Below are 18410 nucleotides of genomic sequence, written 5' to 3'. Positions count from 1 at the left end.
TTAAGCTAACAAGCCTTTGAATTGTCCCAATTCACATAACTACAAACCTATCAAGTCGTAGAGTTGGAATAGATTATGCTAACCTGATTATAACCGGCCCCCCTTTCTGACATTATCCATATCATAACATGCACAAATCTGTGAGAAATAAAGCTGTTTCCTTTGTCTTTGGCACTTTTGTTTGTTTACAGCAACGGGAGACTCGTTTGTATTGAGCTGGCTGGGACAGGTTATGAGAAAGTGCAGCTTATGATGTTTTGAGGGCTGAAAGTGAAGAAAAAACTAGGGGCCCTATGCATTAGAGAAATAATGTTCACCCTGGGGGTTTAAAACCTCCATGTAGGCTACGGAAAGGGGGAGGTAGGAGAGGAAGAAAGAAGGGGACTTGTAGGAGTAGCAATTCTCAGGAGGAACCTTGAAGAACCTCCTGATTGGGTCCAATGGAGCTTCCATTGTTTGCCTGTCTTTGACATCTGAAGTTCATTATGTCCAGGGGCTGAGGTTTGTCCGAGGAATCAAACTAAGAACATATGTAGAAGAGAGGGAGAAATTCCCCTTCTCTTTAAAAGCAATGAAAGCATTTATTTTCCTTTGTGGTGTTTCCTGATCTCATATCAAAAGCTGTATTGTTTCTTTGCTCACAGGGGTCCCCAACGTTTTGGCAGCTTGTAATTCGGTTGCACCCCAAGAAACCAGTAATGCCTCTTAAAACAAACCAAGTGTCCGTCCGTGCTGATCGTTTCTGAACATACCAGATCGTTATTATTCCACATACTGGTTGAGAATCAGATAAAAAGGGGCATCATACTAATTCCAGAATTATTGTGAAGAGGTTCGATATGATTGATAAGACATTTTCAGTAGTCACAGTGGACTCTGGTCGGGACCTATGAGCCTGTGAGCAGAGAAATCATCCCTTCCAGAAGTGATACCATTACGATTCCAGTGATAAGATAGATTTCTAAAGGCTGTAAACTGGAGTTTGTGATGTTTGTGGGATCTGTCTTGTACACGAGCTGCACAGCAGCTATTAAAATGTCCATATTAAATACAGAAATCTTCTTGAATTACGAGACCAAATTCTACTATCAAATTACATTTAAGGTCCTTAATTAACACTAATATTTTATATGGGTAACAAATATCACTTTTACTCTTTGAATATCACCAATTCTAAGATAATTTTTAAGAATGTTGGTAACCAAACCATTTTTGGTTACTGTTGACTTCCATTCTATTCCATCTCACTCTCAAAACAGACATTTAACAAAATATTGTTTAAGGTCATATAAGTTTGAAACAACATGGAGGTGAATAAATGATTACGCAATTGTCATTTTTGGGGTGAACTATCACTTTATTACTTAATGTTTTTGTTGTGCAAGATGTAAAATTTTAAATGGGTTGCACTGGGCAGTAAAAAAAACGTTGAGGTATTGTATTAACGTCACTCTCATTCTTGACATATGTTGACATAAAAAGGAATTCCCATTAATTTTCTTTTTCAGAACTTTAGGGTTTGTTTGAGTTGCGGAAATTGTTTCTTTACAACGTCAACCATCAGATAAGAGACATTCAAACTTTGTGGCATAGGTCCAAGTGATCTTTGAAACTTAACTTTCTGCTTTGATGATAGTTTTATCTTTACTCCTTTGTAGTATTTCTTTTCTTGGACCTTAGAAACATCAACAAATAGAAATTGGTATAATGAGTCAACAGGAACCCCTTGGAATACACCAATGTAAACTTTAGAAACCTAGTGTATCTGCTTTGAGGGAGGTTGATTAATGATCGTTCTATGCATTTTATTCCAAACACACATTATTATAGTTTTGTCATTAATTCGGTAGAAACGGAACAAAGAAAGAAATGTGTGAGAGAAGTTTGTAAAAAGCATTAAAAATTATAAAGTTGATTTTATTAGGTTTCATTTCAATCAGTAGGCAAAAAACATTTTGTCAAGAGGACAACCAATTTAGAAATATAATCTGAGAATCTACAAAATAAGTGAAATATAAAAAAAAAAAATCCAAAAACAACAAAAATAGTCACACAGCCAAAATCCAGAGCAATATGATCCTTTTCCGAAAAAAAGGAAGGAAAAAAAAAAAAACAGAGCAACAAAATTAATCAAAATAATATTTACAATACAATAAAATGTCATAGTATTTACATTAAGGCATTTCAATTACACAAAACTTGTCAAATTCCACTTCACAAAGCCAATGCAATAAATACATCGATTTTACAAGAATGAACCAGTTGATGCTTTAACCCTCTCTTAAACGTGTGAAAGGCAGCCGAATTGCGGTAATGATGAAATAATGGTAACCTGCTAAATTTTTATTTTCTGTATTTTCATGAACAAGGAGTTTAGGCATGTGCTGCTGATAAAAAACAAACACGAAAAGGCACTTTAAGATGAAATGTGTTCAAAAGAACAGTCACTGTGGTCTCGTACATTCATATGAGCTTATGCATCAATGACAGTAGGAAAACAAATGGTCGGCATGCTTCTGTGTGTATAAAGGAGACTGTACAAATCACACAGCTGTCTAAAGCCCTTTTCCACTTCTCATTGCTTTTCTATACCATTGTTTAATAATTCATGAAATAATTGCTGTTCAGTAGCAGCACATGATCATCCAAAGCTATAAATACTTCAGCAACTAAAAAGAGGGAATCGCTTGTGTACCTGAAACCCTGGTATGAGCAGTAACTATTCCAGTGATATATATTAAAAGCATTTATCATACATAGATATTCATCCTTTCCAGTCTAATTCAAGTGCAAAGTAAAATGGGAGTTGTGTCTTAGTGCTTTGCAGATGTACAAGAATGAATCCTAAAGTTCATTTCACTATGTTTAAAAACATTTCATCTTCCAATTAGAGAGCCGAGTCTCATGTACAACACAGCTTATTTGTATTAAAGAGAATGTCAAAATGAGATGAGGTGGTCTATACATCCTAAAGAGAGGAAAACTGGATTTCGTGGTAATATCAAAAGTTTTTCAGTTTACAGTCGACAGCTCTCGACAGGTCAGAGAGAGAAGATTACCCTAAACATTATAAGGTTCGTCGCAGTCTAGAGAAAGAAATAAGCCGTCTTGTTATCACTTCAAGTGCATAATAATAATAATAATAATAATAATAAGTAACTGTGGATTTTTCAGTTAGTGTGTTTTGCGGTCTAATTCTGGTGCCTCTTCATATGCAGGGCGAGATGATCGGAGCGAGAGAAGCTGCGGCTGCACACGGCGCACTGGAAGGTTTGGCTCCCGTGTGTTTCCTGAAGTGACGTGTCAGCTCATCGGAACGAGCAAACCGCCAGTCACAGCCCTCCCACGTGCACCTATACGGCTTTTCACCTGAACACAGAACACAATGGACACCACGTTGGGTTAGGTACATGAAGTCACGAACACAACACGGAAGAAACTCATTCACGGTTAAAAAAAAAAATTTTCTGTTCACTAATACATTAGTAATACTAAATGAGTAATCTGTGTGGGTAGGGTTTCTCTGTCATCGCTATAGTAACCATAACAAACATATACTGAGAGGTGTGGAGCACATTAACCTCACTTAACTCAATCTCTAAGATTAAAGTATTTCAGTATTTTGGTATGTTCGCGGAAGCTGACAAGACTAAACTCATAGTCAGCCATAAATAGCAGAACAATGTTTGCCTTTCTAGAACTCGGGTTTAAATAAAATGTTAAGGTTATTTTTCTTTTCTCTACCAAAAATCAAGACGGTTTGATAATGCTTTTGGAAAATCCTGCTAGCTCAACACATGCATAGGTATTCAGACAGTCGATGGCTGATAATAAAAATGCAAATCTTACATTCAGACTACTCTCGAATGATTATGATTGTGACTTTATTTTGTGTCTTTAAAGGGAGAGTTCACCCAAAAAACAAAATTCTGGCATCATTTACTCACTCTTAAATTACTCTTAACCTGTATGAGTTTCTTTCCTCTGTTGAACACAAAAGAAGATATTCTGAAGAATGTTGGTAACCAAACAGTTGGTGCTAGACAAAAAAAATAAAAAATACTATGGAAGTCAACGGCCACCTGTTTGGTTACCCAAACTCATACAAGTTTGGAACAACTTGAGAGTTAGTAAATGATGACAGAATTTTCCATTTTTGGGGGTCATTTCAAACCTGTGTGAGTTTCTTTATTCTGTGGAAGAGTTTTAACTATTTTTGTCAATACAATGAAAGTCAATGGGGTCCAAAACAACATTTGACCACAATGACTTTAATTGTATGGACAAAAAAAACAAACAAACAAACAAAAATTACTTTTGTGTTACACAGAAGAAAGAAACTCATACAGGTTTGGATCGATGTGATGCTGAGTAAATGATGGCAGAATGTTCATTTTTGAGGGAAGTTTCATTTAACGCAATAATACGTTTTTTGCATTGTAAACATTAAGTGCTTGAATAATTAAATTTTTATTAAATTATTTGAAATATCAGTACAAATGACAACAACCTGAAAACATTATCCAAATGTTCTCATTTATCTTGGCTATTGGCTTTTAAGTAATATAAAATGGACTATAAAGAGTGATACTGTAAGTTAAGCTGTTTCAGCTTCATGCAGTAGGTGCGGCGCTCAAAAACAATTAAGCAGCTAAATGTCAGAACATGTGCCTGTCTTGAGCTTTAACGTTTGTGAGGAGAGCCCTGAACAGGAATCCTGTAATGACTTGTTTGGATATCTCATCTTGTGCGTTGTCTGCCTGAGGCCCCTCTCTTCTCTCCAAGGACTGGTTGGATTGGGTTTTATCTTCATTGGTTATCTAGACATGGTGTGGTTTATCTGTTTATTAATTATACATCTTCGAGAAAACAGGATAGTGGTTTTATAATACTACTTAATATTATTAATAAAGTAATAATACTTAATATTGCTAAATGAGCGATAATGAGTGTTAAATCTACACTACCATTCAAAAGTTGTTTTTTTTTAAAGAAATTAAAACTTTTATTTAGCAAGGATGTTTTACATTAAAAGAGACCAAACTGAAGTTTGTGGTCCAAAACATCAAGATTTACAACAACTTAAGGTCTGTGCTCAAAAACTGGAACAGTTGGCGGGTTAAAAAAAAATCTATTTGAGTGCAAATTATTTTGTGAGCTTTGTATAAATATTTTTGAATACTTTTAAAGATTTTTGTGTATTTATTTTAAGCAATTTTGTGTATCTTGTGTACCACAGATGTTGGCATCATTAAATTGACCCAACCTGTTTTCTAGGAGAAAAAAATAAAATAAAATAAAATAAATAAAATAAAATAAATAAATTACCTATACAAATCTATTACAAACTAAATGTCATTATGAATTTTTAACTAGCGCTTGCACAGTGTAAATCTCACCTTGACAAGCTGTTTATTCAAAAAAAGCAACTGTCAAAAGTCTAAATCATGCCATGTCAAGTCTTCCAGAAAAGAATGGGTGTTGTTATCTTATCGCAATAGTGCTTTACAACCAATATGAGCCTGTAATTAGACTCAGAAATTGGTAATATAAATCTATACCTTGAAAATGGAAATGGCCTGATAAGTACAGTAGTTTATCAGTTGATCAAGTTCACATACCAAAGGCCACATTCTGGAATGTATTAATTTCCACTCCTCTGGGTAGAATGAGGTCTGCTCTTGTTTACTTCCATTCAGATACTAAATCTATATCTTCAAACATATTTTTATAGAGAAAGAGTTCAACACCGAAAATGTTTTTCTACTTATAATTTCAAATGTTGCCTTGAGGTCATTCAAAAACTGGACGTTAGAAATTGATATGGAAAAAGGAAGTAGAATAGGCTGTTCCTGCTGATGTATTTGGGCCTGGTTTTGGTGCAATCTCATATTAGGAAGCAACGCAGGATAGCTTTCAGGGAGCGTGCAAGAATGAATGCATGTGCATGCCAACAACGCACTTCTGCCCAGCAACATGACAGTAAAGTGCCAAAATAGGAGGCCAGCTTTATCCAGCATAAATAAAACCATTTTTAATTGGGGAACTCTTACCAGTGTGTGTCCTCAAGTGAGCTTTCAGGTGGGACGACTTGGTGTAAACTTTCTTACAACCTAAAAATAAAAAAATAAAAAAAAGAGAGAGAGAGAACAGCTTTTGTTACTCACAACAGTAAGCATTTGTGTGTTCAAAAAAAAAAAAAAAAATGTTGGGACGCTGTTCAAAATGTATAGAATAACTGTAAATTATTAAATATTCAAATTATAAATTTAAAGTATTAAAAATGCCATTTTTATATTTGATGCATGAGCAGTATGACAAGAGTGAGCTTTAATCTTTTTTAGAGACTGAAAAATGCTATTGTTTAAAATATCAATTATTAAAATAATTATACATTATTAATATTTATAAATGATCAGTATTAAAAACAATGCAATCATTATGCTTGATACATAAACAGCATGACAACTGTGTTTTCATTTTTAGAAGATAAAAAATGTTGTGAGGCTGCTGATAACAAAAAATAATATAAACTGAGAATGATAAATGATTAAATATTTAAATGATAAAGCATAAGTATTAAAAACTATGCAATTATTATGTTTGATGCATAATCTTTTGAGAGATAAATAATACTGGAAGGCTTCTGATAAAAAAAAAACTCATTAAAATAATCATAAATTATTAAACAATATAAACAATATTTAATATTAATAAAATGCAAATGATATGCTTGACGCATAAACAGTATGAGATTTTTTAATCTTCTGACATAAAATTAGCTGCAATGATTAAAATAATACAGTTATAAATTCTAAAACGAAACAATGCCATTTTAATGTCTGATGCTTTAACAGCAGGACAAGAGAGTGATTTATTTTTTTTGGTCACCAACACAAAATCAGCTGGTTCACTCATCGCCACAGTCACATATAAGAGCATCCTGTTATTTGGTTTCAGTATGCTTTCTTTTCCAATTAGGAATCCAAAGCCCATCTCATGTCGTTAGCTGTAAAACCCCACTCAGTGAAGTAAAGCAGTGATGGGTTCTTAATTGCGAAGCTCGTCGCTTCAGACATGCAGCTTCTTAGCGTAAATGCACTATTAATGGCACTGTGAGGCTTGTCTGTTTTACAATTTGCCCAGTCAATTTGATGCAACAGGATTCAATAACAATCAGCCTGACGTCAACTCTTTGGCATTCATTTTTGAGCACTGGTTAAAAGGCTTTGGCCATCTCTGAATTATTTAACAGCGGATTAAAGTGTGTGAGTAAGAAAGTGCAGTAGAAAGCAACACAGTGCTTCAGAAAACACAACAGCATCTTGTCAGTTTGGCTACATCACGATTTTGATATATGGCTGCAGTTCAATTAAACGTAGTAGTTTGTACCTGGAAAATCACAGTGGTGTATCCGTCTTTTCTCGAGGTCTGGGTTTGTTCTTCGGTTGTAACGGACAGGCATGGACCCAGTGGTGGCCGGAGCTCGTGTCGAGGTGGGTGTTGGGTGACTGGGCGCATGGACAGCCATTTTGGAGGCGATAGTGGCGGCGTAAGATGGTGGTGGTGTCAGATTGTGAAGCATTTCCTTCTGTCTGTCAGGACTGCCAGGTTCTGAAGAGGGAGGCGAGGGGGGAAGATAGGGCATTTTGAGCTGCGAGTGGGCTTGACCCTGAGGATGCACAAAGTGGCCCGGGCCAAGAGGGTAGCCGGACATGCCACAGTATGTCTTGGCAGCAGTCTGTTGGGTGGCTAAGTGCAGGTTGTGGAAAGTAGGCATCTGTGAGGGTACCGAGTGAGCGTGAGGGTGGGAGTGCGAATTGGCTTGATGCGGGACGTCCAGCTCTGAGCTGAGAAGCTGGAAGAGCGGCCCATCCTGCGGGATGTCAAAGCCTTGCATCTCCTGCTTGACAAAGACCCCGGAGTTATCGTCCATGGCATTGATTTCAGAACCCGAAGTGGAATTCGAGTTAAAGATGCTGGTGAAATCGGGCAGCGCGGATGAAACGGGGCCGGTCGAGCTCACCGGACACTCGGGATGAGAGAAAGGCGCTGTTACAGGTTCAGTTTTGATATGGTTGGGGACCGAAGGCCGTGCCGGCCGGCACATCCCCGTTCTTAAATAAGCGATGTCAGGGAGGAAGACATTCATATTGATGCTGTAGGGGGAACCGTGGTCGTCCCCGAAAAACTGGTCCATTGCAGAGATGCTCTCTCGTCTTGACTTCTTTGGGTCGGGGAGAGCCACAGGTTGTGGAGACAGATATTTATCCATCTCAAGTTTAGCCTAGAGAGCAGAAGAGAGAAGCATAAAATTGTAAATGCAGTTGTAAAGGCCATTAAAGGCAAACAAGATAAACAGATTTCAGAATAATAAGGGCTGGAATATTGCACACGCTGCTTCTATCAGCAAAGCTGGCAGGATCTCCTGGGACTGCTTGTGTTGGCCGAGCACAAACACGGTATACATAAAATTTTAGAAAAGCTTGCAAGAATGCAAATATTCACTTACTGTTACAACAATAGCCAACATGCCTGCTTACTCAGCTAAAATAATATATGGACTACTGAACACAGCAGACACTTAATTCAGCTTACAATACAAGTATATGTTGCATTAAAAAAATACATTTTATTCCCCAGTACACTTGTGCTATGTTATTATTTACTAATCTGTGTTATCAAATATATAAGGAACTAAAAAAAAACTGAATTATTCCTCACATGAAGAAGCATGTTGGAGCAGGTAAAAGTAAATATATCGTATACACCTAGCGAATAAACCGATTTTATTGGCCAGGCTGAGTAATTAGGAGATTTTTCCTTTGTTTCCACTTAAATTGAGGATGCTTTGGACTACTTGCAATTTTAAACACTGACGACTTTTCAAACTATGTTATGGGTAATGGAAAATCAATGGTAACAGTAATAATAATGCTAATAGAAGTCAATTAACCTTGAATGTATAGTAAGTACAAACATGTAAATATAAATAATAATAATAAATAAATAGTAAAAAAGGAAAGAAATAAAGCTTTTTTTTTAGTAAAATTAACAGGCAAGTATATTAGAACAGGTAAAACTACATCTAGTGATAAACCGATTTATCGGCCAGGCTAAGTAAATGACCGATATTTGGCAATTTTGAAGTAACCGATAATCATTTCTGCTGAACAATTAACAGATAGGTCTTTAAATCTTATTAACTAATAATGAATGATTTCTATATTTGTATTCCTGTAACTTTTTAGTCAAATTTATCTCATGTTGCTGTCATTGAATGTTTTATGTTTACAGTATATCTGCACTACCAACATGAATGTTTGAGTAAAAGTATGATTTTCACTCAAAGTCAAAATATAAAACCTAAAAATCTGAACTTGAGGTTTTAACAGCTGATCTGCGATGTGTATATATAAGAGCATGACTCGTTTGTGTTGCTGTATGGAGCAGTCAGAGGTAAAGCATTTATCAAGTCTTCTTCGATATGTCTCTGCTACATTCCGCCTTAGACTGTAAAACAGCGCTCATACCACAAGCTCAAAACAGACTTGCTGACAGGTGGAAAGCATGCTGGAGAGATTGCTCAGCCTTTCCAAATAAATGCCTCCCAATTATCATAAAACCGTAATCAGCAGAAAATAGTAAATCAAGACTCATTCATTACTTCCTGAGAGTGACATCAGTCACTGGAGGAATAAACATGAGGGAAAATAAAAACATGTATAAAAACATACATGCATACAGACACTCAGAATGCCAGAGCTCTTTAAGTGCTCTTTACACGGCTGCTACACATAGCTATTTCTGGATTTAGATCTTCCAGCTGTTCGCCGGACATGTATCTCTTTCACAAGTTTTCAGATTGAGGCTCGGCGTTGCTGGGAAGTTTCAGGAGCGCGAGAGCGGCGCGCGTGGGTGAGAAGAGGGAGTCAGTTGTTGATGGTTCGGTAGCCAAGAAACCAACTGCAAGCAACTGACAGGAGTCTGTGCGCTCCCCGACCCAGCCCAGACTCTCCCCTGCGTTACAACCACAGGGAAATCCCAAAAACATCACCAAATCCTTCTGAAATACACGAGTGATTCTTCATCGGAGGACGCTTTGGACTATGTGGTGAATCTTCATATTATGCTATGTCTATGTGTGGCGTTAATTATGGTAATGACATTTATATACTTTGGCTACTGTTTGTCTGCATTTGGAGAACACTGGATAAGCACTGAAGTAGCGAACACAAGTTGCGTAGAAGATTAACTTTGAATTTCTAATAAAACATAAACCTAAATTTAAAATCACAAATAATAACCTTCTTTGGTAATAACACCTAGAAAAACTCAACGCAGATCATGATGTAAAATTAATTTATCATCTTTCATTTCTTTAATTTTTAAACTGACCTGGTGTAAATGATCTAGATAAATAAATTAGATTACGTTATGATGGAAATGAGCAATTAGTTATGAAAATACAAGCAGAGGTTATTTGTTAAAATTGGCCTATATATACGTTCTTATGACAAAGTGTAAAGTAGAGTTGTCCTGAATTCAACACTTTTTTTTTTTTTTTTTTACGTTTATTGAAAATAGGAAAGTCAAATTCTGGAAGGGGGACACAATTCCAAATTTCCAAAAATCTAATATTTTAGCAATTGTTTTTAGCAATTAAAAACGACTAACAGCAGGCTAATTAGGCCAAGGAAACACAACAAAAAGTTACATTTATTTTAAACTAGATGAATCCCACACCCTCCCCACCAAATAAAATAAAAAATAAAATAAATTATCGTATGGAACAGAAAAATGCCTCAAATGAAAGAATCGCACATGCATTTAATGGGGCATGATGCTGATGGGACTGCAGGCGTGCAGCCTGCCGCATCATCTACAACGGCCCACCTTTCACACGACTGCATGCATGCATTTGATCTTTAATTCATCCAGTGATAGTAGCATCTCAAGCAAAATCAAAAAGCGAAGCTTCATTTAAAGAACTGATAAAAACAATTACCTGACAATACTCGTTTGATAAGCTCCTTTCCGTGTCGGGATTCTTGGTTTCAAAGGAAAACAGAGAGGAGTCCTCCTGAAAGCCGTCGGATAGTGAGGGTTTGAGAAGCGAGAGAAAGTCATCTTGTCCCGGTGCGAGCGCAGCGCTCATCGTAAGAAGCGTAGCGGCCATAAAGCCGTGGATGTGACGGAGAGAGGGTCCGCAGGATGCGTTTTGATATACGTTGAGGAAGGGGAGGTGAGTGTTTGGTGCATGGAATGACACCCGTGCCTGTATGTGCGCGCGCTTTCGGTAGTAATGTCCCGTTTCGCTTCGCTCCGTTCCCGGAGCTCTGAGATATATGTGTATAATCGCTGAAGGGCGGGGCCTCACTCCGACAGGCACTGAGAAAGTGAGACGGCTACACCTTTACTACTGCTGTTACTCTAACAGCGCAACAAACCCGTCAAAACACGGAGTTAAATCTGTCCACCCCTTTAAGCATTTCCTTTAGCATTTAAATAAAGACAGCGGTGCAACATTGGCTAAGATTAAGCCTAATCTTAAGTGATTAAAATACAATCACAACTGATCATAAACAGAAACAGCCTAATGTGTTCGAAATTGTATTAATTATTTTTATAGGTTAATTCTAATTGCACTTTATGATAAAACATTCTTTATTTTATACAATACAGAAAAAGTGTGTTTGTCAAAATAACTAGCTACAGCAGAGAAGTAAATAGCCAATAACAAATCATAAAAACAAATCTTTTTCAGGGAAGTCGGATACACGAACGAATGACTCTTGTGAGTCGGTTCTTTTAAATGAACCAACATACAGCGTAGCAAGGGTTGTCCGATTCGCGACTCTTTTAAAGAATCAATAACACTTATGAATAGCTTGCCGGATTAATGTATCTGTTAGTCACTTACAGAACGCAAATATTATGTTATGTTGTAGGCCCTACTTAACGTGATAGGCTACACATTGTGAGAATGATAATCAGTGGCATTTTTAACTACTCTTTGGTGGGCTATTTTTATGAATAGGCCTACATAGGACCATATTCTATTGCATTTTTGTCGCCTCTAAACAATATTATAGGCCACGTTTTGCAGTAACCTATTTTTACTGCACCTAATTTTACTAACAATTATTATTGATGTTGTTGTTATTATTATTATATCTGACTTATTATCTTTTTTGTTCGTCTGAAATCTTATCTGAGATCTCATCATCTGGCAACCGGCTGCTAGGCTAAATGCAATCATATTTTTCCCCTCCCAAATATTTATTCATCGAAAGCACTAAAATAATAGTTCATGGAACCTTTAAATAACGGAATCCTCAAATCCCTTACGAATCTCATCCCTAATAACTAGATCGGCTTACAGCTGCTACAAAGTTTTAAAGACGTGTCTGTCAGCACGTCTGCGTTTACAGTTTAGCTGTAAATATGGCTTATTTACAAACGTTAAATGATCCCAATGTTTAATAAATGTTTACCATAATTTCATATTTAAAAGTAACAACACGGCAAATAAAAATATCCACCCCAAGCAGACTGAATCAATGAAATGAATCAATAAAAAGCAGCTCACTGCTGCTGCTGTTCTTGTTGGACATTCGAGCCTGTGGCGCGTAACATTAAGATGACACAAATAAGCGCGCGATGCGGCTGCGATTAAGGTATGCGCGCGCTCCTCTATTTTTATCAACAGCGTGTCTCGCGTCTTACGAATCAAAACGGAAGGATCCAGATCTTATTACCATCAAATGATACTTTCAGATATTGAGATATCTCTACAGGGTGAAGATAACATTACTTATATTCCGTTACTGTAAAGCTACGCGTTGCTTATACAATTTGAAACAAGCCTACTTTAATAACAATTTCACGCGCCTGTTTGAATGATTTATTACCATTAAAAGGAAAATTCATAGTTGAGGTTCACATTCTTCATGGCTCCACATCAGACCTGTGTAACTAGTTATGTAATAGGTCTTTTAAAACAGACTTTCATCCATGATTGCATGTCATGGAGCATCCTATAAGTCTTAAACAAGTTGAATAGGTCTCTATTTAGTTTTCTGTTTGACTTTTCTGTACCATTCTGGAACTTCTTTATTGGTCTGTTAAAAGAAAAAGAAAAAAACATCATTGTTAAATATCTTTGACCATTTTTTGGACTTTGCTCTGAGTAAAAAATTCTGTAAAAGTTAATGTGAGTCTAGCCGCAAGCAGATATCAGCACAAATAGAAAGCTTTAAAAAAAGCTTTAAAATGTGTAATTTTTTTAGTTTACAGAGAAGACAAAATATTATTTGAAAGTCTCTGTACATGGGTAGTCAAGTAAAACTTACAAACACTGTGGGTTTGGGACCATAGTTGTATTGCTCCTCATCTGTGCTTGTTAAAGCTTTGGGTCTGTGAATTGCTGTACCGACGCCATCGGTCTCAAGCTGAGGTTGGGACACAGACAGAGGCCCACCGTGCTGCTGTGAGCGCATGCTAATCAGGACTTGCTTCATCACAGAAAGTTCCTGTAACAGAGTAAGAACAAATCAGCGGTAGCCTGAAGGTTAAAGAGCTTCATCCTATTGTCAGTTTGCTTCCCCTTCACAACAGGTAAGAAAGAGCCTGCAGCTTCTGTGGTGCTTTGATTGCAGTCTTGTTTTGCCAGCAGTGCTATGTCCTTAGGTAGGGCAATTAAGACTGAAACTGCAAACACAAACATCCCATGTGTCCTGATGTAAGATGTCAACATTCCGTAGCATCCATACAACCACAGTCATTTAAAACACTATTATTTGCATTTTTTTTTTTTTGCCATGAAACACAAAAGGAGAATTTGGAATTTCTGCACAGCTTTTTATCATTCAACAGCTTGTAGTGATAATATCTGTCGACAAATAAAATAACAGCATAAATGAAGCCTAAGCAACTTGCACACCATATTCCAAAGCTATATAAAATCCACTTCTAAAGCAAAATAACAAATTAAAAATGCATTATAAAAAAAATAATAATCATTTGTGGTGTCATTGACCATTGAAAATCTAGTCCTTAGCTAAAGTTCTGAAATCCTACTTACAACTGTGCTCAGATAATAAAAAAGCAAATTACAGCCACCAAATTCCATTTGCTTTTGCATGCCTTGTAATCAAACATTTACAGGAGTCAGGACAGTTGTAAAATAAAGTGTATTTTAGCACTTTAGAAGACTAAATATAGTTGCTTTGGCTACTTTTTTTGTTGTCCTTACTACCGCTTAACAAACATGATCAGTGTCAATGAAATGACATGAGTGTGAAATGTCAAGTGTGAATAAATAAATGACTGAATATTAATTTTTTAATTTTTTGGATGAACTATTCCTTTATGTCTGTTTTTTGCAGATACTTTTTTCATTCTTTCTTGTTCTCTTTCTAATGTTCTAATTGGAAGTGGCTCACAATACATCACATACAAAAACAAACAAACAACAACAAAAAAAAACAACATTACAGAAACCTGCTGGAGCAGCCTGGGGGTTCATGTAAACACTTCATTCAAAGCTTCAAATGGTAAATGGAGGCGTATCTTCATAACCTCTCCAGTACAAGAGGAGCCCTAAGAGTACCTCTACAAAGCACACAACCCTGCTTTAGTGTAAATACTTCTGATTCAATTGAAGGAAACGCCCTCAAACACAACAGTGCTCTTTCATTAAAGTCACCAGTGTAATACAGTTTTGAGAACGGATAAAGGTTTGATGAAAAATGTTGCTGCATACATGTCACAAAGGAAAATAATAATAATAATAATCTTATTTTAAACAATGTAGCACAGAAGTTGCTTGAAAAGTAGAAATACAACTAAAACAAAAAAACTTATTTTAAAAGCATGAAAAAACAAAACAAAAACAAAGACAACATATATGTGTGTTTATGAAGATCTGGTAGGTAAAAAAAAATACTGTCTATCTGGTGTTTTACTGTAAGGTTTTATTAAAAACAAATACTTGCGGACAACTGCATGTTAATGAGTGAGTTAATCTATGTTTATGATTTCTGTGTTAAACCACAGACTTGTCTCAGCTACAACTTCCCAGCAATTTGTGGCTAGATTGGAAAAAACAAATGCTTCATGTTTTTACCTGACTGTGTGAATAAATTTTAAATGTTTATAGAAAAAGACGTGTAATGTCAGATCACATTGTGAGTTGCTGTTCATACTTGTGTTCCAACATGCTGATAAAAATCCCAGATGCCAAGAAGCTTTTCAAAAAGAAAGCACTGGTGACAGATAGACTTTGGTGACAGAAGATACTTTTAAGGCGACACAATACTGCACAAAAAAACTACATTTTCCCCAAGTAAAACCCTTTAGGTCTTAAAATAAAGGGGGCAGACATTCCATATTATGCAACAGGAATGCAGCTCCAGAAACATACAGAAAAAAAAGCTTGTTTAAAGGAACGCAAGTCTTGGTGTTAAAACAAAAACCTAAAAAAAATTGCATAGCATTGTACGCAAACGGTTACTATTCACACGTACGACGGCAATGTAAAATATCTCCTGCTAGCACATGACCGCTCGGTTCATGCGAATGTAGATCAGCCCGATGCGTAAGAGTCATTCAATATTTCTATTTATCACTGCGCGACCATATGTGCTGGCATGCCAAAAAGCACCAGTGAGGAGCAGCTGTTTGTGAGGATTGCATGCTTTCTGCCAACATGCCACTAGAAGTTGTGAAGTCGGCACAGTGTGTGCCAGCAGTATTTGGTTGAAAATAGCTCCAGATTGCACCGGCGCTTAATAAGTTACGCCCTGCCCTTAATATCCCAAGAGTTCAGAATGTCAGAGGACGTGTAGTGTACAGGACACAATTCAACAATCAAAATTTCACAAAAAAAAAAAAAATCATACTGTGTACTGACTTGTTCTTTGTTTCATACCATGTCATTCAAAACACTAAATTCTGAATCTATGGGTCAAGTGCATTTTGGCGTTACACATGGGTTCCCCTCAATGAGGCAATGTATTAGCTGTCTGTCATCAAAAACAACCACAAGCAGCAAGGTTATTACTAATCTGATGATTTGAGCATGGGAAACAGTTGACTTGAAAGACTGGATTTTCTAGTTATTCACTGCATCTCAGAAACTTCTAGGAAAGCCGTTGTCGCAACTGAGCTGTACTGAGAGCTTCCTAAACATACAAAGCTGAGGCATCCATCAGTTACTAGAGCTGCAGATTCCTAATTTGCATGATAGGTTTTACAATGAAGGTATGACTTTAGAGAGTAAACTGCAGGTACGCAATGTAACTACTAATTGGAAAGGCAGGCTGGGTGAGTAATAATGAAATGGGACACACCTAAACTAGACTCTGTGTTTGTGTATGTGGGAACTAATCTCTTGTAGTCATGTGTGGACACCTTTAATGGACAATGTACGATAACATTCCTCAAAAAAGCAGTTTTTAAGTGAAAAATTTATTTATTATTATTAATAAATCAATTATTATTATTATTATTATTATTTTAATAATGAATCATTTTGAATTTACTAAAAAAAAAAAAAAAAAAAAAAGGGGAAAAAAATATATGAAATTGCTTTAAAATAAAACTAATTGGACCCACTTCCACTTAAAAAAATAATAATAAAGAATTGTAAAATACAGTAAATTTGACAAACTAAAATAATAAAATGTAGAATTAATTAAAAATAAGTCTACGGCAAACATTACAAAATCAACACTACAAAACTGAGTCATGGACAATTCCTCAGACTAAAGGTCATGTGGGGGATTGACACTCACCAAACAATCAGTAACATGTTATACTGTGTTTACAACATGTTACAGTATCAGGGTTTTTTAATGGTAATTATGTGTCACCCCATTATGCCAGTTTTAATAGGTTGTACATCGAAAACAGTCCTAGTATCTGATATGGAAATGAATAACAGTTAAAAACAATATATATACAAACCTGATTCCAAAAAAGTTGGGACACTGTACAAATTGTGAATAAAAAAGGAATGCAATAATTTACAAATCTCATAAACTTATATTTTATTCACAATAGAATATAGATAACATATCAAATGTTGAAAGTGAGACATTTTGAAATGTCATGCCAAATATTGGCTCATTTTGGATTTCATGAGAGCTACACATTCCAAAAAAGTTGGGACAGGTAGCAGTAAGAGGCCGGAAAAGTTAAATGTACATATAAAGAACAGCTGGAGGACCAATTTGCAACTTATTAGGTCAATTGGCAACATGATAGGATATAAAAAGAGCCTCTCAGAGTGGCAGTGTCTCTCAGAAGTCAAGATGGGAAGAGGATCAATTCCCCCAATGCAGCGGCGAAAAATAGTGGAGCAATATCAGAAAGGAGTTTCTAAGAGAAAAATTGCAAAGAGTTTGAAGTTATCATCATCTACAGTGCATAATATCATTCAAAGATTCAGAGAATCTGGAACAATCTCTGTGCGTAAGGGTCAAGGCCGGAAAACCATACTGGATGCCCGTGATCTTCGGGCCCTTAGATGGCACTGCATCACATACAGGAATGCTACTGTAATGGAAATCACAACATGGGCTCAGGAATACTTCCAGAAAACATTGTCGGGGAACACAATCCACCTTGCCATTCACCGTTGCTGGCTAAAACTCTATAGGTCAAAAAAGAAGCCATATCTAAACATGATCCAGAAGCGCAGGCGTTTTCTCTGGGCCAAAGCTCATTTAAAATGGACTATGGCAAAGTGGAAAACTGTTCTGTGGTCAGACGAATCAAAATTTGAAGTTCTTTTTGGAAAACTGGGACGCCATGTCATCCGGACTAAAGAGGACAAGGACAACCCAAGTTGTTATCAGCGCTCAGTTCAGAAGCCTGCATCACTGATGGTATGGGGTTGCATGAGTGCGTGTGGCATGGGCAGCTTACACATCTGGAAAGGCACCATCAATGCTGAAAGGTATATCCAAGTTCTAGAACAACATATGCTCCCATCCAGACATCGTCTCTTTCAGGGAAGACCTTGCATTTTCCAACATGACAATGCCAGACCACATACTGCATCAATTACAAACGGTGTAAAGTTTCCACAGTCAGTGATGATTTGGGCTGCTATGTCATCTGCTGGTGTTGGTCCACTGTGTTTTCTGAGGTCCAAGGTCAACGCAGCCATCTACCAGGAAGTTTTAGAGCACTTCATGCTTCCTGCTGCTGACCAACTTTATGGAGATGCAGATTTCATTTTCCAACAGGACTTGGCACCTGCACACACTGCCAAAGCAACCAGTATCTGGTTTAAGGACCATGGTATCTAGTTAATTGGCCAACAAACTCGCCTGACCTTAACCCCATAGAAAATCTGTGGGGTACTGTGAAGAGGAAGATGCGATATGCCAGACCCAACA

The 18410-nt window shown here is 36.7% G+C and overlaps 2 protein-coding genes across 4 annotated transcripts in view; both read right to left on the bottom strand.

The window, feature by feature from the left end:
- Positions 1 to 1896: 1896 nt before the first annotated feature.
- klf5a (Kruppel like factor 5a) lies at positions 1897 to 11187 on the bottom strand. The gene is given in 5 exon segments (XM_058771609.1): positions 1897 to 3268; positions 3271 to 3369; positions 6054 to 6113; positions 7393 to 8287; positions 11009 to 11187. Coding segments are annotated over 5 exon segments (1302 nt in total). The 5' UTR covers positions 11180 to 11187; the 3' UTR covers positions 1897 to 3191.
- A 1798-nt stretch (positions 11188 to 12985) lies between these two features.
- pibf1 (progesterone immunomodulatory binding factor 1) overlaps positions 12986 to 18410 on the bottom strand; it is a 43300-nt gene continuing 37875 nt past the window's right edge. For all 3 annotated transcript variants that reach the window (XM_058769149.1, XM_058770555.1, XM_058769854.1), the window contains exons 17-18: positions 13356 to 13535; positions 12986 to 13124 (exon numbers count right to left, since the gene is read on the bottom strand). In XM_058769149.1, coding sequence (XP_058625132.1) covers positions 13071 to 13124; positions 13356 to 13535 — 234 coding nt within the window. In that variant the 3' untranslated portion in view covers positions 12986 to 13070. The remainder of the gene's footprint in view (positions 13125 to 13355; positions 13536 to 18410) is intronic.

This window comes from Onychostoma macrolepis, chromosome 01 (genome assembly GCF_012432095.1).
Source record: "Onychostoma macrolepis isolate SWU-2019 chromosome 01, ASM1243209v1, whole genome shotgun sequence".
Classification (NCBI taxonomy): domain Eukaryota; kingdom Metazoa; phylum Chordata; class Actinopteri; order Cypriniformes; family Cyprinidae; genus Onychostoma; species Onychostoma macrolepis.
This window is presented reverse-complemented; position numbering and strand designations above follow the sequence as displayed.